General features: G+C 42.3%; 1 protein-coding gene across 2 annotated transcripts; it reads left to right on the forward strand.

Moving 5' to 3' along the window:
• The first annotated feature begins 371 nt into the window (after nucleotides 1-371).
• On the forward strand, nucleotides 372-26183 carry LOC132259043 (histone H2A deubiquitinase MYSM1-like). Of its 2 annotated transcripts, XR_009468306.1 has the most exons (9): nucleotides 372-1037; nucleotides 3196-3708; nucleotides 21317-21467; nucleotides 21527-21647; nucleotides 21721-21875; nucleotides 21939-22193; nucleotides 22246-22367; nucleotides 22432-24020; nucleotides 24080-24182. XR_009468306.1 is itself a non-coding variant. In XM_059756584.1 (3 exons), exons 1-3 carry the CDS (start codon nucleotides 23959-23961, stop codon nucleotides 26136-26138), a joined length of 2058 nt encoding a protein of 685 aa, XP_059612567.1. In that variant the 5' UTR covers nucleotides 22632-23958; the 3' UTR covers nucleotides 26139-26183. The 2 variants fall into 2 exon arrangements, 1 of the variants encoding a protein (XP_059612567.1); XM_059756584.1 differs by lacking the exons at nucleotides 372-1037; nucleotides 3196-3708; nucleotides 21317-21467; ... (2 more) ...; nucleotides 21939-22193; nucleotides 22246-22367 and adding an exon at nucleotides 26055-26183 and having other exon boundaries at nucleotides 22632-24020; nucleotides 24080-25991.
• The last annotated feature ends 1 nt before the right edge of the window (nucleotide 26184 follows it).

Below are 26184 nucleotides of genomic sequence, written 5' to 3' on the forward strand. Positions count from 1 at the left end.
TTTCCAGGTATTTGCTGAAGATGTTTCTTCACTGCAATGCCGCTCTAAATGCCACACAATAGAGCTCTGCAGAGGTTTGCATAAATCGCAGCCTCTGCAGCCCCTGAGATTTGGGAATTTCCCATGGGTTTTCCCCCAAAAACGAGCCATTTTTTACACTTGCCTACACTTAGCCAAGGGTCCAGGCCATAGAGAGGATCACCATAAATGCATAAAAATGCCCGAAAGGCTGAAAAGCGAGATGGATAGAGGAGGCCAAGCGCTTGTCCAAGGAAGGGAAGAGATGCCGAATGAACAAAGCCACTTTTGGGGCGCATGTCGCTTCTCTTTGGGCAACCTTCATCCCCTCTGAAGTGGGTAGCATCAGTTGCTTGGAGGTTTTCGTCCTGAGCAGTTTGGGGTTGCTGACGCGAGAGGAGTGAGAGATTTTTTGGAGTGTGTGGAGGCAAAGAAAAAGAGAGGCGCTACAACAGCCCAGAAAAAGACACGAAGACTGAAGTCGGATTTTGTGTTGCGCCGGCTTCCAAGTCAACACACTTTGAGTCGTACTTTCAGTCCAATCTGAGTCTCTAACGTGGAATGTTGCGAGTGTGAAACACCCATGAGATTCTCGTGCCATCCCGTCAATAGTGAAGTCTCTCGCCTGTAATGAGAAAGTGAGAGTCTGAGGAAAGTGCAGGAAATCCTCATCAAGGCAAACAACTTGAGAACAGTGGACATTTAGCGAATTTTGTATAGAGAACAGGAAAAAAAAAGAGAAGAAACAGTGCGATTGAATTCCTCCCATTTGCACACTGGCGAGTGTCTCTCAAATGTATCCCGAGAGGAGTGAGAGTGTTGTGTTTGGATGATCGGGGAGTATTTAACGATTTAAATATAAATTAATTAGGGGAGACGCCGAGAAGTGTGTGCTTGGAAAGTAAACCGATGAAACAGATGTAATCTTCGAAATTACACCCAAGTTCGCTCAAATCGTGTGACGCTCAGCAGTTTCCAGCTAAAAATATTCCGCGAGAGGAAGGAACACAAGAGCAAAGGTATCTTATTTTGTCACCACTTTCATTACTCAATTTTCTCACTCCCTTTTCTCCCATTTGTGACCGTCATTCTGCCATCCTTTCCAACTCACTGTCTCAATTAATGTGACAAATTTCACATCATCTGCCTCTTGAAATGAGTATTCAAAGAGAGATATTCCCAGTGCCATGATTAATGTGAAAACCAGAGAACAAAGTGTTGATTTGCTTTAATTTGATGAACTTCTTAAACACCTACGGTTCTGCAAAATGTCCAAAAATCTTGACCCGCACTTCTCTATATCGAGAGATTTGTGTCTAATTGAATTGATAATAGTTTTTATCATAAAAGATTGGTGATTAATATAAATCTTTTGAGCTCATTTACAACATCATAATTTAAGATTTTTTCTGCTATGGTCATAAATTTTTCTTTACAATTTCCTAGACATTTCATTACGATATATTTTAGAAATTTATGGACAGCAAAGTCAGAATAGCAAAATAGCCAAAAAATCTTGTTGATTGAAAATCAACGAAAATAGCGCAAAAACTTGATGAAATTCAGCGAAAAGTTTGAGACTAAATTTTCTGGAAGAGCCTGAGTTATAAATTGTTTATCCATTGATGTGTGAAAAGGAGATCATCATGCCAATTAGCAAATTCCGCACAATAACGAATTTTTCAACACCACAATTTCCTGTTAAACTCTTCCCTCAATAACACACTCCGTACCATAAATCGCCGTTATTTGATGAAGAAAATTCTAATAAATCTCTAGAGTCGCACACACTCTAAACAAAGTGCGCTCTCCTACACTCTTCACCCTCCCGAAAAAGCCACTCTTCCTGGGCGCAACTTCCTCCGCGAAGAATTTGTGTGGCTCTTCGAGGCTCCACACGGCTGGCGATATTTACATACGGAGCTGTGTGAGGAGAAGTGCGGCGAAATTGCGCAAAATTATCATGTTCAGCGGTGGAAAGTATTTAGTGCATCTGTTAGTAAATAAATCACTCATTTCCACTTCATTAACTCCACGGCATTGGGTGTTCCGAACGCCCTCGAGGCGCAAATGTGTCCAGGAGGTGCCCGACAGCCCACCGCTCCCCGGCCCACATTAATAATGATGCCTATAAAGTTTGTTCTTTGGCCACCTTGCAAATATCCGAGCCATTTGCTGGCCGAAAATTATTATTAATATTGATGATGATGCTATGGTCATTGCCACAGTTTATGCAAATCACTGCCCAGACAGATAATCTCTTATTTCGCACAACATCATCAGCGTTTCTGGCGTTGGAGCATCATAACCAGAATTATTGAAGAAGATATTGGCTAATGGAGTGGCTGCGGACAACAAGGGGTTGGCAAATCAGGGATTTTGGTTAGTAGAGCGCTGGGGAAAACATTATCACGACATTAAATACAAACAAAGAGACTTTTTCACTGTGAAAAATCACTGTGAATGTGTGAAACTACGATAGTGGAATCTTTAAATTAACAATAATATCCTGAAATATCCCAAATCTACTCTAGAAGTCCTGTTTTTCGTGAGATTTCCTCATGTTGCGACATTCACAAGATCAAATCCTGATCCCAGCAATTCTTTTAACGCTTTTCACACCAATTATCCACCCCTGAGTGGTGGTCAGACACACAAATTTATAATTTAGTGAGCATAAAACGTCCAGCACTGAGGACTGATTTTCAATTTCATTGTCACCAACTCACCCACGCTCGTGTGCAAAAAGCCCCAAAAGCATTAAGTGCAGGAGGTTTTGAGACAAAGAGGAGCTCTTCGGGAGGAATTTGGACATTCCCCTGAGAGAGACAGGAAAAAAACAAGAGAGAGACTCTCGTGTCGAGATAAGAATGTGTAGAGGAAAATATGAGAATGTCAATATGAGATTTGATTAAAATTGCACCCACATTTTCATTGTTGTTCTTGTGCTCTGGCACAAGTCATAAATAACATGAATTTCTCGAGGGGTGCCTTTTCTTCTGGGCATCATGCGAGATTCTTCCCTCGACATTCTGGACGGGCATGAATGAAATTCCACAGAATATTATTAGCCAAATCCTCATTGTGCCACAATCCATCTGTGCTTTTTTCTCCTCTCCTCCATGGCCGCGCATAAACTCTGATCTCTCTCGCTAACTGGCGTTGTTGTTCTTTCAGGGAAAGCCAGGCTGCAGTGATCGGGAGGATGACCAGGCGGGTGCTGTCTCCAGGCCACAATGTGAAGTTCAATGCAGTGCAGTGTGTTTGCCATTGGCAAGAGTAATTGCAAAATTGTGTTGTGCGGCTGGTGTGAGAATATTTTTTTATTCGCCGCAAAGGCTGTTCGTGGACCGCTGAAGGCGATTTTTAGAACAATTCACAAGAGTCACAGAGACCATAAATAATTGTTGGGTGCATAATTGGCATAGTTGGTCCTCTCTCTCCCTCTCGCTCAACCCCCTTTTGGTGGACACTTAAATCTCCTGCACCACGAGTGGCAAATATGACCCGAATATATGTGAAAATATCGAATGACAAATTGAGCGGAGCGACCGAGTGCTGGGACGGCACCACGGCGACCACCATCTCGATGAGGAGTACCAGGAAGATGAAGAAAACTCACGTTTCAGCAATGGGCTTCATATTGCTGCTGCTGACGGTGCTCGTGGATTTGACCTCGGCGAGCTGGTGGTGAGTTGTGAATTCCATACTTTATTATTTATTGACATCCACAGCATGGCCAATTCTCTCCCATGACTCACTCTTCGACACTTTTATTCCGACCCAGGAGTGCCCCAACAGAATGGCGCACACAGAAAGCGGGGAATTCGGGATTGTTTGGCGTGAAGCATTGCAAAATATGAGAAATGATGAATGAATGTTTGAAATTTATCACCAACAGATTAGCAAATCTTGCCCAAAAAGAACAAACACTCCACTTGCTTGCACTCTAATCCACCCCACAGAGTCCATTTCATGGGGCACAATGGGTGAGTATTCCGTGTAATAAACGTGTCACAAGGCGGCAGGGCATGGAGGGATTTGTGGTCGAAAGAGCAATATTTAATGTGATTGTGCGGTGAAGAAATTTGTGATATTAGCCGCTCTGGTGATCCCATGAATAGTCGGGAGCCAGATGTGAACAACGTCCAGGGCGGCAATTGTGTCCCTCTCGGAGCAAAAGAGTGTATGGTTTATTGAATTCTTTTTCTGCTCTCTCTCTTGACACGGCATGCTTTTAATGGTTTTGGCTCTTGGGATGGCGCAATTCAATGAGATCCCCGGCAAGAGTGTCCAAATCTCACTATGTGCTCTCGTTGAAATGTAAACTATTAAGTGCCGAGGGGTGTGGAGTAATTAAAGTGGACAATTTCTATGCCACACACACATACACAAACGGTGTGGATAAAGTTTTGCACTCACGAAAATACTAGGATTGCTCATAAGCGGGCAAAGCCACGGGCTGGACAATTGATTGTGACAATAATAGCCCTCCTGGTGGGGGAGAATTTCATGCTTCTGGATGGTGAACAATGTTAATGATGCATATAATCATTTTTATGTTGTCGTCCGCAATTTTTCCACTTTGTCGGATTCAGTGGATTTTAATTTTGTCCGCCTCAGGCTAGCTAAAATATAATTTTCATCCGAAATTGCCGAGAAGTTTCAAATGCATAGGAGAATATGTGGCCCGTTTTCATGGTTAATCCTTATATGTGAACACCTTATGGCGCACCGTTAGTGGTATTTTGTGCAAAAAGGGGCCATTCTGGGTAGAATTCATGTTATCGTCTTTGTTGCAAAACTCTTGGCAAATCATTCTGCTGAAGCATCAGGAATATTTTGCAACTTTCATCATGTAGTTTTAATATCTGGTGCGGAACATTTTATGGGCACATTTCTAATCCTCCTGGGCTGGATTTAGAGTTGATGGAGTGTTGTTTGAAAGGCATGACGCATTCTTGTCTCATATCCAGACTTTAAATGTATACTCGGCTCCTCTTCACTCTGGCCATCATCTTACTCTTGAGTGTCTACGCGATCCTCCCTAATCGCATGATAATTGTGGAGTCTCTCCTAGTTTCAATATCAGACAAATTAATAAAGATAACCCCGACGAGGAAGACGAAGAGGAGTGTCTGGACAATGCGGACAATAGCTGCTCGTTGAGGGGAAAAAATCCCGTGATGGCCTTTTTATTCCTTTCCTCCTCAATCGCTCAAGGAATTTTAATAACTCCCCTGAAATGAAAAATTCATCCTCCTATCGATTGACTGGAGCAAGTGATTTTTGTTGTTAAACATAAATTCCTGCCTCGGCACTCATCGAACACTCCCTGACAGAAGGGGGATAATTTTCTAATGATTCCCTGTGTCATGGGAGAACCACCTATGGTGGAATATAAAAGGGTGAGTGGGACATGAGAATGGAGTGAGGAGGAGAGCAAGAGCCGAGAGTCTCGGAGGGCCACAAATTCCAGAGCATTTCATTTCTCACAATGAACCGTGAAAAATTTCGTGGGGTATTAATATGCCTCTTAAGTGCGTGGAGGATTTTCTTCAGTGCGCACAATGGAAAATGTTGCTAATGATGACGATGTGGAGTCTGGGATTCATTTGCTGTAATGTGTGTTTATCTCTTCATGTCTTATACAACAGGTATAAATACCCACTTTTCCCCACTTTTCTTTTGCCTTTTTCATCACAATTTGGGTGAATTGGGAAAAAAATATCGGAAGATTTTATTCAGTTGCCACTCCAGAGTTGATAGTCACTTGGAAAAGAGAAGGAATTGATGGTGGAAAAGGGGCTTATTTTGAAGAATCCCTAACTCTAGTTGTGGATCGAAACTCTCTCAACTTTCCAATAAGTGAGGAAATTTGATAAAAGATCTGAAATTTACTTCATACTCACTTGCAGAATTCTATGAATTCTGAACCTCATCTATTACTTGTTCAAATTTCTTTGGAATCGTTTTTTCACCAACTATCTTTGTTGATATGATTTCCAAAACATTATGTATTTGTATTTTATATAATAAATTAATTCTTGAAGCCGCTGAACTTGATCAGTTCTTCTGGAAAGTAATTAATTTGCAAGTTTATTTATTTCAATATTCCGCATTGGCCTATGAACTACTATTATTCCCATATAAACTAGAAAAGACTCTCAGCCTGTGAATCTCAAATCTAATTGAATATAGGAGAAGTACACATGATTCCTCTCCTTCTAATAAGCTCAATTTGTATGTCTGAATTCCCAATTCTGTGGGTGTAAACAAAACACATGATGAGATGAAGAGTGAAGAGGAGCCACGAAATCCTGGCGTTTTACGAGACTCACGTGTGAAAAACATGCCCTCACGCGTTCTTTCTCCGTTGAGAAGCTTATGGGAAGAATTTGTCACTAATTAGTCGATCGGATGGAGTGGCTGTTTCGTGGCTCCCACACATGAAGTTTCACCCATGGATTTGTGGGTAAATTATGGCTGATACACTCTTCGAATCTCGCCCGGTGGAGAGAAAAATCGCGTGAATGAAGACACAAAAATATGATATTCTTCCTCTCTAAGTCATTGCGCAATACGGGGGAGAGAATGAGTGTAGTTGCTGGATGAGACTTCTTGCTTGAGTATGCAATTATCAATTTAATACTGTAGTGATTGCAATCTAAGTAGAAAAAAAAACTCCTGTGCGAAACCTGCCATGATCAACATCGAAGAAGAAGAAGCAGAGTGGAGTTTACAAGGAGAAATGACACGACCACATGAGTCGCGATTCAATTTCTACCGCTAATTTATATTTTGTAATTATTAATTATTTTTTAAGAGGTGGATATTTGCGTAGATTGTACATTAACTTCTCATTAGTTCCATGCATTTGCAAATCGTCAGGGGAATAAATTGTGCAAATTTATTGAAATATCTTCTTCTGCAGCAGCAAATCCAACCCAAGTCACTCCGCAAAAAGGTGAATACAAAGTACAAGCACACAACTCCATTTCAATCTCACTTGGATACTCGATAGAGCTATTAAATTTTCCCTTTCCCTTCACTATCCATGAATCACATTCCAGCCGCCAATATTTTCATATCTCCGCGGAAATTTAATTACACTTAGTGCGCCGCTCCGTGTGCTGTTTCTCTTGGGGGTCAAAAAGGGAGGCCCCCGAAAATATGTGCAATCACACCGTGCAAACCATGGGAAATCACTTAAGGAGCCCTCGATTAAAATACCGTAAAATGCATTAATGATAGCAATTGAGTGGTTAATTAATGAAATGTACCCGCAACACAGATAATTTGTTCATTAAGCGTCATTTTAAAATATTTATGGAAAGTTGATTTAGGGTGATACATGCTATAAACTTGAATTTCTTACTGATATGCGGCGATTATGTCAATCAGATTTATGTTAAATTGAATTCAATAATTATTGCAATCTTCCATCAGTTTCGACTTTTTCCACCGAACGCACCTTCGCCCGTGCACATTTTCATCCCCAAGGGGTGTGCAACTGTGCGATGCAATGCATGGTAATCTGTGCGCAGACTTGGGGTCTGTGGCCCCTCGATGACTGGCATCGATTAGCCATAAACAAATGGCAAGAATGAGAAGGAAATTTGTGTGCATGGAAGTATTGAGGAAGCGTGATTTTACCTTTTAGCTGAGCGAGATAAAAGACATGAAGGGTACAAAACGAGTTCCATGGCACTTTTCCCAGCACCAACAGTCACACTGGAATTGGCAACGAGCTCCAGTGGGGCTCCCACTCGTCGCACATGGCTCATGCGGTGGGCCCCCAGTTGGGACACTCATGGAGTGTTTATTGCCTGAAAAATAAGTTAATAAGTGACTCTCTGAAATTCATCTCCTCAACAAATCGATTCCACATCGTCAGTCTCTTTGGAGACTGTGTGCCGGGCGAGCGGGGGGCCTCGAATGGGGGCGAATCGGCACAAGATTGTGTCTCTGAGAAATGAAGATGTTTTGAAGATGAAATATGAGGAGGGATTAATAGACACAATCTCTGATGGGACAGAGTCGTAAAAGTGGACTCTTTTACGATTGCTCCGAAGCATAACATCATCTCAAGTGCACTTTTGTGAGCGGAGAGGAACATTAGAGAGTGTCTTTATTTGATGCTGTCTGAGTGCTGAATTTTTCACCCAACCAGTTGTGTGATTGATTGATTATTTGTGTTTCGGCGGGACATAATTCACGCCAATAAATTCACCCGGATAACCTCGTGCTAATCCACAATGGAAATTCAGTGGGAAAATTCAGTCCTTCTTTGTCTCTCAGGGTGTGTTTTGATTTAATTCCGTGGCCAGATTCCATCCATGTCATGGCCATTGTGAGGAATCACTTGTCCGTGTGAGCGTTTTGTGGATTTTTGCATAGATTTGACACACATTGCATAGACACACGGAGTCAACATTAATTCCCAGTCACGATCTGTCCCTGGGCGGCAGGGGGAGGGGTGGGGGGCGAAGGGACGGGCGCGGAAAGTGGCCGGCGGAGCAGCATGCAGAAAAAATAAAGATCCGACGACACACAAATGATTTATCCAACCATGCAAGAGCACCTTCGAGATCATAAATTTCATTTCAATTACCCATCCGAGACTTCTTCTTCTCCCGACAATTCACGTACGATTTTCACATGAATTTCCCATCTCATTCTCGCTCTGCATTTCATCGTTTCACATTTCACGGATACACGATGGATTAACGTGTAATTTATATGAATTAAGAAATAATTACACGCACTAGCTGCAGCCACGGGAACGTCCTCCAGCAGGCAGATGGGCGCTCTCATAAATCACTCGTGCTGGAGATTCGATTCCTCGAAAAATGGCTCTGCCATGGAACGTGCGCACGCAGCTACTTCTCACGTTAATGGCACATTTCACACACGATGAATAATTTCTAGTCTCGACTTGGCCCCTCAGATTATCCCATGAAGATCACTCTTGTTCTCCTTAATGTACTTCTTCTTGTTTCCATCAGCGCAACTTTAATGGCAAAGTTCGGTTTTGCGATGAATGAAATCCATCTTTTTGTACACAAGAAGACGAAGAAGAGGCGCTTTACAATTGCACTGACAATCGTGCTGAATTAAGCACACTTAATAAGAATATCTAGGACGAAGGTGAAAAATTTCGTTATGGTATTTTCAATGGAATTCCTCCCCGGAAAAATTAATTTTGTCCCGTCGACAAAAAGCTCTTTAGCGAGAGTAATTAGTGAGATCTTTTTTTCCCTGTACTTCGCCTCCAATGGAGTCTCGGATATTACAAGACGTCTTTTGTATCCCATAAATGGACTAATATGTTTTGAAATTCTTGGCGTGTTTCTCTTCCTCTCCACTCTGCTTTTCGCGCGCACTTCGATCAATTTTTAATACACCTCTTCAGTGGCCATCGAGAGAGTATTTCCTTCCAATATACACTGCTGGGTGAGAATTTTTGCGATGAGTGGAAGAAAAAAAGAGAACAGGTTTTGTGCTTGGAGAAAATAATATTTTTGTAAATGGGCAAAATAAAAGATTTATTCTGCCAATATGTGAAACAGGGAAATATTTCATTTGTAATCTCCGGCAAGTCTCTGGCCGCCTTCGTCGCGCTCCTTCGGCTATTGGCTTGAGATGAAATTTTTCTACAATTTTGCCACAAGTGAGATAATTTCTGACCACACAAACTGGTTGATTGAGCCTCTATTGCACAACACGCTGGCCAAATGTGTCCTCAGCTGAAATGGCGCGTTTGATACATGATCAATTTGTCAGTAATCCGGCGTGATTTCTCTGCTCCTTCCAAATGATTTTGTAAAGATTTCCGACCTCTCTTGGCAACACTTCACTCCTCTCTCACTCTCTCGAGTGAGTTTTAATTGAGAATCCAACAAAGTGAAAACTCCGAGACATCAGCTCAGCATCTGCAGATGCTGCATCATGGCATCTTTTGCAAAATCTATCAAGCTTCTCACCTCCCATTTTGGCACAATTACACTGTATTGAGTGCAAAATAATGGGTGCCATGGCTTTTTCGGGGCGCGATACTCGTCTGGGTGTGTTTCAGCTCATTCTTCAGTGGCGAATTTCCATGGTGAGAGAGAGAGACTTCTTCTCTTCTGCCACACGGCGAAGATGTAATTAAAAGATAGCACATCTCCTCGAGGTTGCGGTGAATGGATCTCTCCCCCGAGAAGTGGTCTCTTTAGCATCTCAAGACGGACGGGGGGGAGCGAAAGGATTGATGGTGGATAAAAGAGTGAAGGTAGAAGACACATTAATTGAGAATTTCAATTCGAAACTTCGCATTGTGCCCTCACGGGGTATTAACACTCTCTTAAGAGAGTCAAATGGTGGGATTAAAAAGGATTTTCAAGTCATTCACCGCACGTAATTTTGATGATCATCAGCTCTTGGAGACGACGAGGAAGACGAACTAAAGCTCCTGAAAGATATTCTCTCCTTCCTTATGTGTTTGGAAGATGGAAAATCATTTGGCAAAACTTTACAAAAGAAGAATTCACTGAGATCAGTTAACCCCTCGACTTTCCAACACGGCGCACAACTTCATTTCAGTCACTGGGCGACACTTTATTGAAGTTCTCATTTGCTGGATTGTCCATTTATTGATAAATGAAGTCAAGAGTGACTCGTATCAATTTGCTGGCGAGCGAAACGATGGACACCGAAAAAAACTTAACAGGGGGGAAATTTCAGTGAAAGAAAGTATCTTTTTAGCAGCTGGAAGTGTTCATTAATTTTCATTTCTGAATTATCTCACCGTGTAATTACGTCTCTTTTCATGTTTGGCATTTTTGCAACAAGTTGACCTGTGCGGAAAGGCGAACGAAGAACTCCACGTTGAAATGTGTTTATCTCTGATTGGGGAGCCTTTTTTTTCTTGCGCCTCTCTTTCCTTCACCTGGGCGACAAAGCCTTGGCATAATATCTCACTCTCGTGATGAATTTTAAATTGCTGAGAAGGTGGAGAAAAGGAGCCGGCGAAGAAGTGTTTTATCGGTGGTAATTTTCAAAAATTACGCAATTATTTGTCCATTTCATTTGCAAATGGATCATTTGCAATCTCATGAATACCAATTTACTGCTAAAATATTCTATTAACCATGCGAGATCACTGGTTCCCATCACTGAGGCGATCTTCTCTGTCTATAATTAAAACATTTTCATGATGCTATTGAAATGTGAATATCAGACTCATATTTTTTGAGACTCTCGGGCAGGAAATTAAGGCAATTTTGTGCATATTTTCCTATGCTACAGACGTAGAATTTGGAAAATGCATGCTATTTGGAATTTATATACCGAAAAGGCGAACAAATCTTCGAGATTTCAGTCCCAAATGTGTATAGAAATTGCGCTTCCAGATGGTATCTCCATCCGTTTCATCACTGAAAAGTACACAGTGAGAAAATGCTGGTGCATAAAGAACTCTGCTCAACTGGAAGATATGCTCTCAATTATCATTAATTAATGTTTATTATTTCTGATCACTTCCACTGAAATGGGATTAACAAAAATGAACTAGATTTTTTCGATGGAAAGGCGCGCAGACATAAGAAATGTGTCTGTATGAATTTTTCATCTCACCCGGAAAATTTTATCAAGCAAAGGTGTTAAGGAAAATGCACTGGACGAAGATCAAAAGACTCATTTTACGGCACATTACATTTTTTCAGCAGCTTCTCAGCTGTCTTTAGAGAGAGATTATACAATGTGAAGCTCACTGGAATAGCGATGAAATGTTTAAGCGACTCCAAAGCAATCTAAATGGCGCATTCGCTGAGCACGAATTAATTCGAATTATGATTATGCATAATTATTGTGTAGTCTCTTTAGAGAGAGAGAATATTGATCTGCACTATGAAACACTCCTCCTTTGTTGCCTCCCTCGCTTGTATATCAAATAATCTCCAAGCCACAATTTGTTGTAAATGCAAAACACTGGCTCGACCACCGTTTGGTGAGCATTAGGAGTTCCTCACCCTTTTATATCATGTTTCAAAAATATTTATCTTCCATTGCCAAAAGTAGCGGCCAGAGAGAGAGAGCGCGCGCATGAAAGAGCGCCGAGTGAGATGCTAATATAAATAAATTAGGCAAAGGAGAGAAGTACCCTTTCGAGAGGGTCTTTTTATGTGCATGCGACACGTGTTTACATGTCATAATTTAATTGGCTGCAATTGGATTACATGTCGGAAATGTGTATCACTGCTTCTGCTACATTTAATAGCCTAATCTCGAGATTGGCGATAAAACACCTCGCGAGACTTGGTGATTAGATGTGGGCAATATTTCATCTTTTAATCACAAAGAGTGGCGGTAATTCCACGTCTTCCTTTTGCCATCTGAGGGGTGATCCCCACCCAAAATCCACCCCCTGATAATGATCCCTTTGCCGTACGCGCCAACCTCTTTCTCAACATGTTTATACCTTTCATTCATCTTCCCTCGACTCGGCGGAACAACAGCCAGCGCCTTTTTTCTGGGTGCAGGCATTCACCGTTGACTATAACATCTCATAATAAATTCATGGAAAATGCGCGCGGGGGGGGGGAGGAAAGATGCGATGCATATTTTTCCAGCGGTTGAGCAATTCAAACAGTGAACAAATGATGAGGAAACTATGAGGCATCCCGGCGAGAAGCGGGAAAATCACTCGTGGACTAATTATGATGAATGCGAGCGAATTATTCTTATTCTCTTGGCGCTCAGAGCAGGACATTTTACATTATGAATAATTCCTTTTGCGTCGTGCAATTGAGGGGTGAAGAAGAAGGATTGCAGCTTACACTGTATCCTGGAAATGCAGCTTCTCGGAAATTAGGTTGAATCTGTGAATTAATTAGATGTCAGTGGTATTAATTTCCATAGCTTTAAGCTACAGTAATTTCCCTTAACGGTTTTAATCTCATTTTGCTTCTTTACACACTGAAGACTTTCTCAACTCAAGAAGCTCATCGGAAATTGAAGTGTATGATAAAAAAAATAGACGCAATCACGAAATATTAACTCATCGGTAAGTCATGATAAAAATTTGACTCACTGCCAAGCAATTCCTTTGATGGCCTTTTACCATCAATTTTTTGGCAGAAAAAACCCAGAGATAAGAAATATTTTCAGTTTGTGCAAAAAAAACAAGAAATAAATAAATTTTCCACAGTGTTCGACATCAGGAGGACTTCTTTTCCATTAACTAATGAAATGCCGCCAAAAGTAAATGGTATTAGTGTACAAGGGTGAACGGTGAAAAGGTGAATTGAAGCGTATTTTCCAATGGACCAACTTTTCTCCCGCAGAGAGAGAGAGAAAGAGGAAAAATCACAACTGTGAGGGTAAGACAAGACAAAATATTGTCATTGTCTATTGTGTCTAATAACTATTCAGCAGATTTTACACAAATTGAAATGCCCAAGCGTAGATATCTGGTGTATTTTTCTGCAAGTGGTCAGGAGGAGAGACACATAAAATTCCGTCAACTGGAAAGTTTTTATTGCCCAGCCAAAAGGGGGTAAACACAATATCAATTGAAGTACATTCGATAATGTAAACTTTACAGGATAAATATATAACGTGGCATTTTCAGTTGAGCAGAATTACCAAATTATCTTCATGAGATATAAACAAACAGTTCTTGGCAAATTTGCTTATTTCTCTAATTTATTCAACATGCTCAATACGAAAATGTTCGACAGTTGCAAACTGTCTGAATTGGCGTAAAAACAGAGAGTTTATTTACTTTGATTTTTGTCCCACCTAAGCAGGAGATTTCTTGGGAAAAAGGAGCAATTGTGGGAAAGAGAGTGATGGTCATTTTATCCCCTTGAGCGAACTTTCTCTCTACCTTTGCGTTTTGCGGATGACTCAATGCGGGGGGGTTGAATTGCTCCCTGTCTCGGTCAGAGGCACCCTTGTGCGCCTCTCTCACCCTCGTCTTGAGCCGCATGGACGCCGAGGAAGGCGCGCACAGACGCATAAATCCCCCTTTTCACCGTGGCCTGGTTTAATATTCATTGGTGCAAATCACAGGATGTTTTTCTGCCCGCTAAAAGGGTAGGCGAAGAGCTCACAAATTCACCGACCCCACTTTTTGAGATTGCCCTCTTCCATTGATGACTATTTATATTGCGATGGGGCGCACAATTTCCCGCCACAGAAATGTGGCATTTTTGTCTCAGCGCGATGGTTTTCGGCCCCGGCAGATGCCGCATGAGCAGACACGATGATGAGGAAGAAAGAGGTGTAAACAGACTCCCTCGTGCATGACTAAATAAATATAAAATGATTTTCCTCCTTCAGGGCCGACTTTTTTTTCACAATCCCATTCGGGGCCCTCTTGCCAACCCCCTTCACACACTCACTGGCGTACATGCCGGCTTAATGACAAAGTGGTTGATGAACTCTCTCTCCCCCGCCATGGCCACGATGGAGATTGGGCCGCGCGCGGTTCATCGAGGAGCGGAGAAAAAAGCCACAGATATAAAATGCAAAATTAACATCATCCTTTCGCTTCATTATTTGCAGGTGAATTTCCATGTTTTCCACATACGTGCAAATATTTGTCAATGCTGAGGGATTACAGTGTCAGCATGTGGGGTGATGCACAGAATTGGTGGAACTGTAGATGAAAATACAGATACTCCAGGTTAAATAGAGCCACCCAAGGCTCTAAGACATATTGATGTGCTGCGAATTTTTACGTGAAGCTAGAGGTCTGAAATTTTCCACCTATCTTCTCTCATTAATGCGTAATTATCATGCCGAGTTTGAAGCCATTCGGCCTAATCCTTGATCCGTTTGTGAGACTATAACCGAACCTATGCATAAATGATTCTCCAAATTAAATGTGTGTTTGATATAAATATTTGATCAGGTGAATATCAATATCATAACTTTGTCGACGAACTGTTCAGTTGTTTTAGGCGAATTCCGTCGTGAATTACCGCGAGGAACAGATTTCATGAAATCTCTAGCTTCACATGGAAATTCGCAGCAAATCAATATTTCTTAGAGTAAGAAAATGCTAATTTCCAGACATTGTTTAAAATCTCAAATCTGTATTGAAAACCTTTGCCTCCGATCAACTCTGTTGAGGGAAAAGCAATGCTAAATAGTGTCTGCATGGTTGAAGGAATATTCATTACGAATTTTAGCATTAGCGCAGTTCCACCTTAATTCCCATCGGGAGTCACCGCGTGGCACATTTTCGTGATTTTTTGTACACCGCCGAGCCACAAAGCTTGAAGAGTGTGTGCGAGAGAGAGAGAGGTGCAATCTAGAAGAGGATTAAATTGAGATTTCGGAACGAGATACAACATTCAGTCTCACTTAAGTGGTACAAATAATATGTGAAGAGATAATCTCCAATAGTGGCAAATAAGCTGTGAGAAAAAAGACGACTCTGTGAATGACTGGGGAGAGGGAGGAGGCGAATTCTTGGAGAACAGGTAGCTTCAATCACTCCATCAATGGAGGTGAGGACACGGCCGAGAACAAGGGACTGAAGAATGGGATGAGAAAAGGCGCCCGGGGGAGATGAAACCAATAATTTGTGAGCATGTTTGCGCGAGGGCAAAAAATTGTGCCTCTGTCGGTGCCTGAGACAGGAGACAAAGGGAGTCAAACAGAGAGATTATCCTAGCCGAAAGGAATCGCTGCTGCTCTGGGGATACACTTGAATTCCCCATGAATGGACGAAGGTCAAAACTCCCGTCCGCACTCAATGGACAGCAAACAGCGCGGCTCTCTGCCAAGCTCCTCGAGGAGTGCATGTGAATTGCTTAAAGACACCGGCCGCTGGCCCAAAGACATCTCCATGCGAGATCACTGGCAATATTTGTACACAGTCACTTTCTCACGGGGTGTTAATTCATATCATCGGACACACATTATAAGTTATTACCACGAAAATAAGGTGCATTATTATTGGTGAAAAAGAAAGCGACGTGCGCAGGATCTTCAACATAAGGTTGTCTCTAAATGTTATTTATTTAAAAGCGTCGACAGGGTAAAAGACACGCATAAATAGTAGTTGATGCCGGTGTTCTTTGAAGATGTGCGCACACCATTAAAGACACACAACACACAGGAAGATGTACTAAGTGAAAATTGTAGAAAAATATTGAAAATTTTATTGGTGCTTAATTTTTATATACATTTTCTTGATGTCTATAAATGGGATTCCAAGAATAAATGAGTTCAAAAGAGTTTATTTAGACATGCATCACACGGACGAAAGTGATGAGACAAAAATCTCGTGAAGCACGTGAACAAAGGGAAGAACATTTTGAAGAGACATGCAAGTTGTTTTTTTCAGCAAGGATTGCAAACATTATTTTGTGGGTGAATCTCATTGGGGGTGGTGAAAATTCTCAACTTTATGGCTCTCATGAATTTTACAGCGGAAAAATTGGTATTTTTTCCTCCACTGTGACACTCAGTTTTCCATTCTGTCTCGTCAATGAATAATAAATTGAAGATGCTCTCCTCACATGATACCCTTCTTGTTTATGCATAAATGCCATAATACTTAAAATACACTCTTTTCGTCTGCACCACAAGAAAATGTCGACTCTTCGTGCCCCATGGCAAATTGCAATTAGGCGTTATCTATAAATAGATAAGGCAAATAGAGTGGTGAAAAACAGTGATGAAGATCAAAGAGGAGGAACAATATTTTATACCATGGTTCACACCGTTTAGACGCTTTATGGGTGACGACAAGGGAAAGATAATATGGCTAAAATCTGTACACCTGATTGTTTGTTTTATAACTTTGATTTTCAGTCTCTCTGCTTTTAATTTCACTTTTAGATATCAGTATTTATTGTTAATTATAATGATTCTAGCCTAAAATTTGGTATTGAAAATTAAAATTTAAGGTTATATTTGATTTGAACTCTCTTCGCGTTCAGAATCATGATTTGCATTGAGTGCAAACACGCAATTCTACACTTATGAATGCAAATAATTGCATTTTCAGTGAAAGATTTTCCATCTTAAACTCTTTTTCGTCCTAAATAGATCACATAACCTAGAAAATATGTGTTCAAATGAAGAAATTGATAAGAATTGATTCACAATTCGTATGAAAAGATTACTTTTTGATTATAATGAAAAATGAGGTTAAAATCAGTCTAATTTTTTAGTTTATTACCCTGAAAATCAACCGAAAACTATAACTGAAATCATAGAAAAATTTGTCAAAATTAGCAGAAAATCAAAGATTAAATATTTCAAAAATTAAAATACTTCCATTTCCTAAAACTCCTTCTGATCTGTACACCACTTCTTGCCATATTACTTCCTCCTTGGGTGACGAAAAGAATGCTGGCTCCGCTGGCAAATTAGGAGGCGCTCGGCATTGAATTAGGTGACAGAGAACCTTGCAGAATTGGAGACTCTTATAAAGCACAAAATTCGGCATTTTGCATTGTGTGAAATTTACAATACGCAGTCTCACTAATTGGATATTGAGTAATTTTGCATATCAAGGAAGTACTTTTGCGTTTTTTTCCTGCCTCTTCTGAAATACGTGGCTCGAATCTGCGGAAGAATGATTACTGAGGGTTGAAGAGGGAGGTGAAAGGAGAACTGTATTCATTGTATTCGTGAGTGGAGATGCTGCACAAAAACATCCTCTCGTCTAAAAGAAATATTATTAATCATAATTCCCTATTCATACATTTTTGATCCCCTGTCAAATGGTGGTGCATTATTTAATGCGGTGTGCAGGAAGCAGAGGATGAGCACAATAAAATTGTGTGGTGTGTAAATGGGGTTGAATTTCGTGCTCTTGCTGGCGGCAAATGAATTTCGTTGTGGCTGAAGTGGCTTGGAAAAAAAAGAAATGCCTCTGAATCGGCGCTGTTCATATTAACCAAGAGAAAGAGAGTCTTTCGCACAACATTGGAGTTTGCCTCGCAGTGCGACAAATTGAGCTTTAGTTCAGATCATCCCCCGGCTTGAGTATATATCTCTCCCAGTGCTGTCATCGTTATGTCGTCACATCCCTCACAGCAACAACATCCCCCGCAACAACATTGGAGCGAAAAAGAGAGCTCGCACGACTAATTAGCGAATTACGAACAATGCGCGGCAAAGGCCTTCGGTTATTGTTAATGTTGTGTTGAGGATTTTGTGCATTGTTTCCTCCCTCGAGCATTGGCGGGATGGTTTCATTAACCCTTCCTCACACTCCGGACCATCGCAGCCAATCGCATTCGAGTAATGGCTTTAATTTTCTCGTGTGCTTGCAATTTTATGAAGGATTTTTATTGAGACGCACATGGGGGCCCATCTGCTGATGAAGTACTGGCTCACAATGATTTTTGCATACACACACGCACACACAATGTTGAGATTTAGAAGACCTTTTGCTTTTACAGCACGTCAGCCTTCGGGCTTTCGCCATCGCTGCTTTAACGAAATAATACATTGTGCGAAAGTTAAGGTGTTGTCCAATGTCTGAGGAGTCTTCGGTGATTATCCATTTGATTTGTAGAATTTCCCCTTGATTTTTATTCAGCTGTTCTTCATCTCAAAATCAACAGCTTCTGAAGAAGACACTCGATACATTTCCTCCGGGGCTTATCAAGTTAGTGCTTTTTATGTTGTAGTCCTGCTGAACATAGAAATCATGTTTGAATATAACTAATTAATTTATTGCGAAAAGAGCTACAATTTTCCATCTTCATCTCTCTCTCATCGCATTGTGCCTCGCAAAGACTGGGCGCAACACCAAAGAGCGAATGAGGCCCCCAGGGCGGCGCGAAAGAGCGTGAGGAGTTGGGTGAAAAGACACCCATCATAAAGCAGATTTTCCATCAGAAGAAACGTGAAATATCCTCATCATAAAAGCGCTGTCTCCTCGTATCATTTCCATTTCCCAACACACGATATTAAGTGCAAAAACCCACCATAAACATTAAGAGAGTCATCGCTGGCAATAAAATTTTTACTGTGCATTGAGACTGAATTTCCACAATTTTTATATTTATCGACAACTCAAAGTGTGTCCCTACGACTTTTATCATCCTGTCACATGCACACTCACACACACAAACACACTCCTTATATGGCTATCAAACTCCGGGAGCTCGAGGGGTGGCCGAGAAGGGATGCCCTCCGCAGCTGGCGAACAAAGACTTGGTGGAAAAGTGCATTTGTAGCGCGCGACTTGATGCGAAATTCCAGTGGTAAATGACTATGAGATGGTTCTCCTTTGGCTGCTCTCGGATCCATAAAAGAAGATTGAATCACCGTGGAGGGAGGACAATTTTATTGGACTTGTACGTGCATTGGCAAAATTTAGACGTATAATCACACTCTCCTTCTGGCCATCCACCCCACCATATCATCTCTTTTATTTATGCAATTTCACCACACAACCAGGAAGTTTCAATAAACCATGAGACGAGTGCATGAGTCATGAGTCACGATGAAGGATACCTACACTCAAAAACCCCACCAGAGTTGCTCGATTGAATGCTCCGAGGATTTTTATAGTTGCTATTAAAGTAATTCAAACGAGATATAAATATTTTAGGCAAACAAATGTGCATTGAAATTTATAACTGGATAAATTCATGCAGCAAAATTAAATCCGTAATTTAGAATCACTCTTTAATCTTCCTTCAACAACTCTTGGCCATTCCATGAGCGAGGAAAATGTTGTCTTCCAATAGAGAGATTCCTTTCTCCTTTTTGTGTTCCTCCTTCGTGTGTTCTTGGGTGTTTAAATAATTTATTTAATGGACTTTGAGTCATACAAACAGGTGGAAATTGAAATGCGACAAAAGTAAATTTACACATGATGCTTAATTGTCTCTCTGCGGAGTTTATTTCAAACGGCAACTTTTGAAAGTCGGATGGCCGCGCGCCTCCTTCTTGGAAATCTCGTCATTTCCGATGCGCTAAACAACTCCACACTGATTAGTGTATTGCATTTGGAGGCCGCTAAGGCACAACAAAGGGCCGACCTGTGGACACACGGCGTGATTGAGAATAAACATTGGGCAAAGAGTTTATACACATCGCGCGCATTTTCGGACGCATGGATCTCTCATGATGGGCCCAAGAAGCGCGCCCCCACAGTGTCTGGGGGGGAGGAGAAAGAGAGGGCGGCCAAATTAGCTGGATAACTACTTTGTTTGTGCTTCTCATGCTCCAGATTTTTCTCTGTCCTCCACAGAAGTCACTCCTCATCCTTGGCAGCTGTTTTCCCGCCAAATGGACCGTGTATACAAATGTCTCTGTTGCAATCAAAACATCCACCCACCCCTCGAGTTTCCTCCCTCTTGGAGGCACAGTGAGAGAGAGAGAAAATTGATACTTAATTGGGAAATTGGGCGGAAATTCAGACCGACATCTTCTGCCTTTTGGCAATAATCAACAGATACAGCACGCATGGCGCTCGATGGTCTCACATTAATGGGAGTGTGAGAAAGAAAATCTGAGAATTTGATATTCGGATTGTTTGATTTTCTCATTTTTTTCCTCTATTTGTTTTTCCCAGCGTCTCAGGCAATGTTTTAGCCCTTTTACTATGCTTTTTCTTCGTCTTTCTCTACCTTCTCTCAGCGACTCTGGGCAAAGAGATGAGCTCATTTTCTACACAAAACCCGTGATTTTGCGTAAACTTTTGCTTATAACTTGAGAATTCAAATATGTATGACCAGAAATTCCAAGACATTATGAATATTTCCCTTTTTATGCAATTTCCTGAATCTCATTCAACACACCTGAAATCTGCGTGGAAGTGTTTTAGGTCAATACAAAGTGCCTAAATGAATGGTATCTTGTGCAATAGACCAAATACAATAACTGGAAGTAAAAAAAGATCTCTGTTTCTTATCAAAAGGCAAATTTTGAGACTCGCGTGTACTTTGAGATTACAGAAAAGTCATGTATTTTTCAACTAATTGATCGTTAATTGTTGGGCTTGGGTAAATGTTGAGCGCACGCGGTGGAGACTTTTGCGTTTGTCAATTGCGGAAAAGTTTTTTGAGAGGAAAATTCTGTATAAATAATAAATTAGAGACTTTGGAGCACAGCCGTTTCCCTTCTGCTGTGCCATTCATGTTTTCCGTTCTGGGGTGGAGTTGTGTGAGCAAATATTATTAATTGAGTCAATTCCGATGTGCGCACAAGAGCGCTTAAGTCAATGCTTAATTGCCAAAAATTTCCCCGCAACATGACAAAGTGTGTGTGTTTGCATTTAGAGAAATTGCATAAGCTAATTGGCCTCCAATTTTCTTCACCCCAACAGGCAACTCCCGATCATCCCCTTTTACTACTCACACGGCGGATTGCACAGTGAACCGTCACAGAAGTTGGTCAGAAGTCAACTGTGCAACAATTACGAGAACTCCTCATTCGACGTCCGCCGATTGTGTGCCATCAGCAATAAAGCCATTGAGGTGAGTTTGGCGTATTAGAGCGGAATCGGGAGAAATTAATCAAAATGTCTCTGCCGCAGATTGTTGTGCGAGGAGCAAGGATCGGCATGGAGGAGTGTCAGTATCAATTCCGTCACAGCAGATGGAATTGCACAGCAACGCCCAATTCTACGTCGCTCTACGGCGAAGTTCCGCTGACCAGTAAGGAAAAAAGCCTCCTTATTTGCTGCAAAACTCTATGGATTCCTCTTTTCTTCACTTTTTCCTCTTGCAGAGAGTCGCGAAACTGCCTACATTCACGCCATCAACGCCGCAGCTCTGGCATGGTCCATGACCCAGGCTTGCTCCAAAGGTGAACTCACAGAGTGCGGCTGCGATAACACCAAGCGGAAGCGGAAGAAAAAGTGGCAATGGGGCGGATGCTCAGACGTGAGTTCACGAGAAAGCTCTCCTTTGGGTACTTAACTAAAGAATTTCCCTCTCTTTCTCCAGGACATCAACTTTGGCGTGCAATTCTCGCGGAGGTTCATCGACATCGAGGAGGACAACAGCACAGAGACTGGCCTCATGAATCTGCACAACAACGAAGCTGGCAGGAGAGCTCTGCGCTCCAGGATGTATCTCATGTGCAAATGTCACGGAATGTCGGGCTCGTGCACAACCAAAGTCTGCTGGAAGCGCATGCCGACCATGCGTGTGGTCAGCGAGGCTCTGGGGCAGCTCTACGATGGAGCATCTCACGTGAAGGTGAGTTTGAATTAACCAACGCGCAGTTGAAATTCTAACTGCTTAATTGCAGTTTATCTCTCGCGGAACAAAGCCACCAAAGCTGAAACCCAAAGAACTCGATCACAAGAAGATCATGAAGACAGGATTGGTGTACTTGGAGGAATCTTCTGACTACTGTGAACGCAACGAAGAGTAAGAGCTTGAAGATCGCGTGAGCCATTTGGTGGCCCAATCTAACCACTTTCTGACTTCCCAGGCTGGGCATTCTTGGGACACGCGGCCGCCTGTGCAATCGAACATCGCCGGGCATCGACGGATGTCGTCTCCTGTGCTGCGGCCGTGGCTACCAGACGCGCGTCCGACATGTGGAGGAGAAGTGCAACTGCCAATTCGTGTGGTGCTGCAAAGTCAAGTGCGACATGTGCAATCACACGCGAGAGGAGCACATCTGTAATTAAGAGCGCAAGAGCCAAAAAATCCATTGTGACAATTCAGCATAGTTGGGTTATTCTTTGAGTTAAGGAAGAAGAAGGAAAAAAAATGTATTAACTTTCTCATTTTTATCATGTGTAGTACGCTGTATATATATTTATAGAACTTCCTTTGTGAGATATAAGTTATTTATTGCCAATATGGCGGATCACTTCGATGCATCTTTGACTTCATACCGGATAAAGTACTACTTACATTAGCTTTACACATCTCCTTAGAGCACACGCGCACTTCATATCGAAAGGCACTTTGCGAATAGACACGTTTTCCCCTCTTAGTTCGCCTGATCTTAGATCTTTAGCCTGCAGTATAAGTACTTAAAAAGTTTCGATGAAATGGAGTAGAAAAGTCGAAAATTTCGTATTAGATTTTACCTTCATTTTCTCACATGGTTATCGAATTCCGTGAAAAACTACTCAAATCCTGATTAAATTACCCGAACGACGATCAACCGCGATTTCACTCCAGAAAGACATGTTCATCCCTCAATTGAAAGAAACTGTTTTCTTCTTGTTCATCGGACTGGAGAATTCGTAATAATTGAAGAAAAATACCAAAGCTTCACTCATTTTTTTATACACACTAAGAAAACAAGTAAGAGAAGAGAAACTAAAAAATAGACATAGTAGTTATAACTAGAAAATAGCGAGGAAGCAAGTTAAATAAGTATTAAAAAAAAAGAAAGAATGAAATTGGAAAGGAGATAAAACAATAAGGAAAAAAAATACTAAATTATGCAATTAATACTCAGAAAATAGTATTCATGGATTAGAATTCCGCTTCGAAAAAAAACACAGAGAGAATAAAAAAAAACCGTGTAGATGTATAAAAATGGATGTAATTAAAGTAATTTATTGTGTAACCTTCAATTTAAGATAGCAATTTTAGCGATGAAAACCACGGAGAAAGCACAATTTTCTGAAAATATTAGAAAGAAAAGAAAAATCAAAGGCTGATGAAGTTTTTTCCAATGTGAAGTATTTCGTATTGAATTTGTCTCCAATAGACATCATAAACGCATTTAAAAGTATGATGATGAAAAATTTGTGTATGAGATGTAGTAATAAAAGTTTCAAATCAGATAATAAACGGTTTCTCTACTCGAGCAGCAATTTGTATGCGAAGCGTGGGGATGTTCAGCCGGGTAGCTGACAGCATCTCTGATGTCATTGCATAACCTCAAAGTCGCGCTGATTGAATTGCACTCGAGCCTCAGTAATCCGAGTAATCCCTAATTTTTCCTCAATGTTCTCGTGATTCCAGTGAGTGCAACGGCAAACAAAAGTCCCACATGTCTAAGACAATGGATGAAGAGGAGGAAATCGATATAATTGGGGATTACGAGAGAGAAATGTAAGTGAAAATGGGGAAGAAAAGTGTCTTGTTTACATTTTCTGTCTTCGTTCACCCAGCTCAAATATCAGCTCCGGGCAGATACTCTCCTGCGAGTACACTGTGCATCCCCGGTGGCTCACGGACAATGCGGACTTGTGGGCAGATAGCAGTGGAAAGGAGTCTCAGTCGAGGGAGCCAATTGAAACCATCGAATTGGCGGAGATCAATGAACTGGAGTGGTCCAATCAGCACGCCTGTGAGAATTTTATCGTTCTGGACAAAGATATCCCGGTGACAATAGAGGAGGAAGTTGTGGCATCGTCGTCAGGTGCTGGAAAGGGTGCCAAGAAGAAACTTCAGCCACACCCGCGAAGTTTGCTGAAGAAATCCTTCCTCCCAGACGAGATCTCAGCGGAGAATGCGTCTCATGAGAAGCTGCAGCAGTCGCCGGAGGCGCACGCCCGCCTCCGGTCACTGTCGGAAGCGAGTGACTGTGATAGTGAGAGAGTGACTAAAACCACCTCGCCACGGATTATGCCGACAATCCCCGTGAAGATGGCTCGCCGGGAAAGCCCAAAGAAGAGAAGAACTAAAGGAAAACACTCAAGTCGACCGCCGAGGCATAAGAAAAGCGACAGACAAGACTTCGGAGAGAACATCACAATCATCCACGATGTCACGAAGGGTGCAGAGTGTCAGGAAGGTTGGCTGGGCAGGGATTTCAATGTGAAAATCTCCCGGGAGGAGATAGAAAGTGACGAGGAAGTGGACATAGAGACGGAAGACAGTCCAGCCGAACTACAACCATCGGTTCCCAAAGAAGAGACATCAGTGCCCAGAGAAGAGACGAAGTTCCCCGGGATTCAGACTCAGAGACCAGAAGTGCCGCAGAACATCCGAGAGATTCTCGACAGCGTCGACATTCCGCATGAGGAGCAGAAAATCATCCCCACGGAAGTCACTCCGGTTGAGAAGTACTTCTTTGCCGAATTCTTCGACGGACGAGCCACGAAGACACCCGATCGCTTCCTGAAGATTCGCACGCACATCCTGAACTCGTGGACGAACGGGAAGCCAGTGTATGTGGGAAAGACGGCAGTGAGAACAGGACTGAAGAACTGTGGCGATGTGAACTGCATCAGTCGGATTCACACGTTCCTGGAGCAGACAGGAGTGATCAATTTCGGTCACGCTGGCGAATACTTCCACTACATCCGGCCACTGTGGCGTCTCCTGGACACTTTCACGAGTGTTCCGCGCAAGAGTTCTGCGGCCGAGGGGAAAATCATCCCCGGCAAGAGAAATCGCGTCCGGCACAGCGATGGAATGAATGTGACGATCCAGCACTCGGAGGAGAACCTCATGCGCGTGTCAACAGTACCTGAGAGGACGGACAAGTGGAAGAGATCGCGTGACATTGAGCTGGTCAAGTGTCGGAAGTTCTCACCGACAGATGTGCCGCCGTTCTCCGTCACAGTGAGTCTCAGCACACTGCTGTGCCTTCAGCTGCACTCCCTCACGTCCCACCACGAGGTGATGGGCTTCCTCGGGGGCCACTGGCATGGCGACAGCATCTTCCTGGAGCGCTACAAGCCCTGTCGCACGTCCAAGCAGAGTGGCACCATGTGCGAAATGTGCCCCGTGTCTCAGGTGGAGCAGAGTGATTGTCTCTTCATGGAGGGCTTCCAGTTGCTCGGCTGGTTCCACTCCCATCCACTCTTCCCGCCCAATCCCTCGCGCATGGACATTGAGACGCAGGCCGAGATGCAGCGCCACTTCTCGGCCGACGATGCGCCCTTCGTGGGCTTCATTCTGGGATGCGTGGAGATGAACTACAAGTGCATCTATATTGTGGGCGGCGGTGAGAGTCCCGAGGAGTCCGTATATGAGATTGACGTGCACGTGAGTGGTGATTCTGGTGCTCTCGCGAGAGATCTTCAGGACATTTTGCCACAATTTGCACCACTGACCAAGGAAACTGTCGAGAAGGTAAGAACACAGGCTATTTTCTTTTTATGCAAAATGTTACCACATTTTCCCTTCTCTCTTCAGTTCCACGCATCCGCAAATACTCTCTTCCAGCGACAGGGATTGAGCTGCGACATCGCGAGTCTCCTCAACATCACAGACTTCTGAGAGCAAGCGAGGATTTTTGTGTAAATAAATGATATTTTAACGAAAT

Source organism: Phlebotomus argentipes, unplaced genomic scaffold (assembly GCF_947086385.1).
Source record: "Phlebotomus argentipes unplaced genomic scaffold, Phlebotomus argentipes genome assembly scaffold_18, whole genome shotgun sequence".
NCBI lineage: Eukaryota > Metazoa > Arthropoda > Insecta > Diptera > Psychodidae > Phlebotomus > Phlebotomus argentipes.

Excerpts from the sequence above, each read along its gene's own strand:
- LOC132259043 (XM_059756584.1), top strand. The coding sequence starts at position 23,959 with ATGTCTAAGACAATGGATGAAGAGGAGGAAATCGATATAATTGGGGAT. Across the intron at positions 24,021-24,079 it reads GGGGATTACGAGAGAGAAAT|CTCAAATATCAGCTCCGGGC; the intron begins GTAAGTGAAAAT and ends TCGTTCACCCAG. Across the intron at positions 25,992-26,054 it reads CCAAGGAAACTGTCGAGAAG|TTCCACGCATCCGCAAATAC; the intron begins GTAAGAACACAG and ends TTCTCTCTTCAG.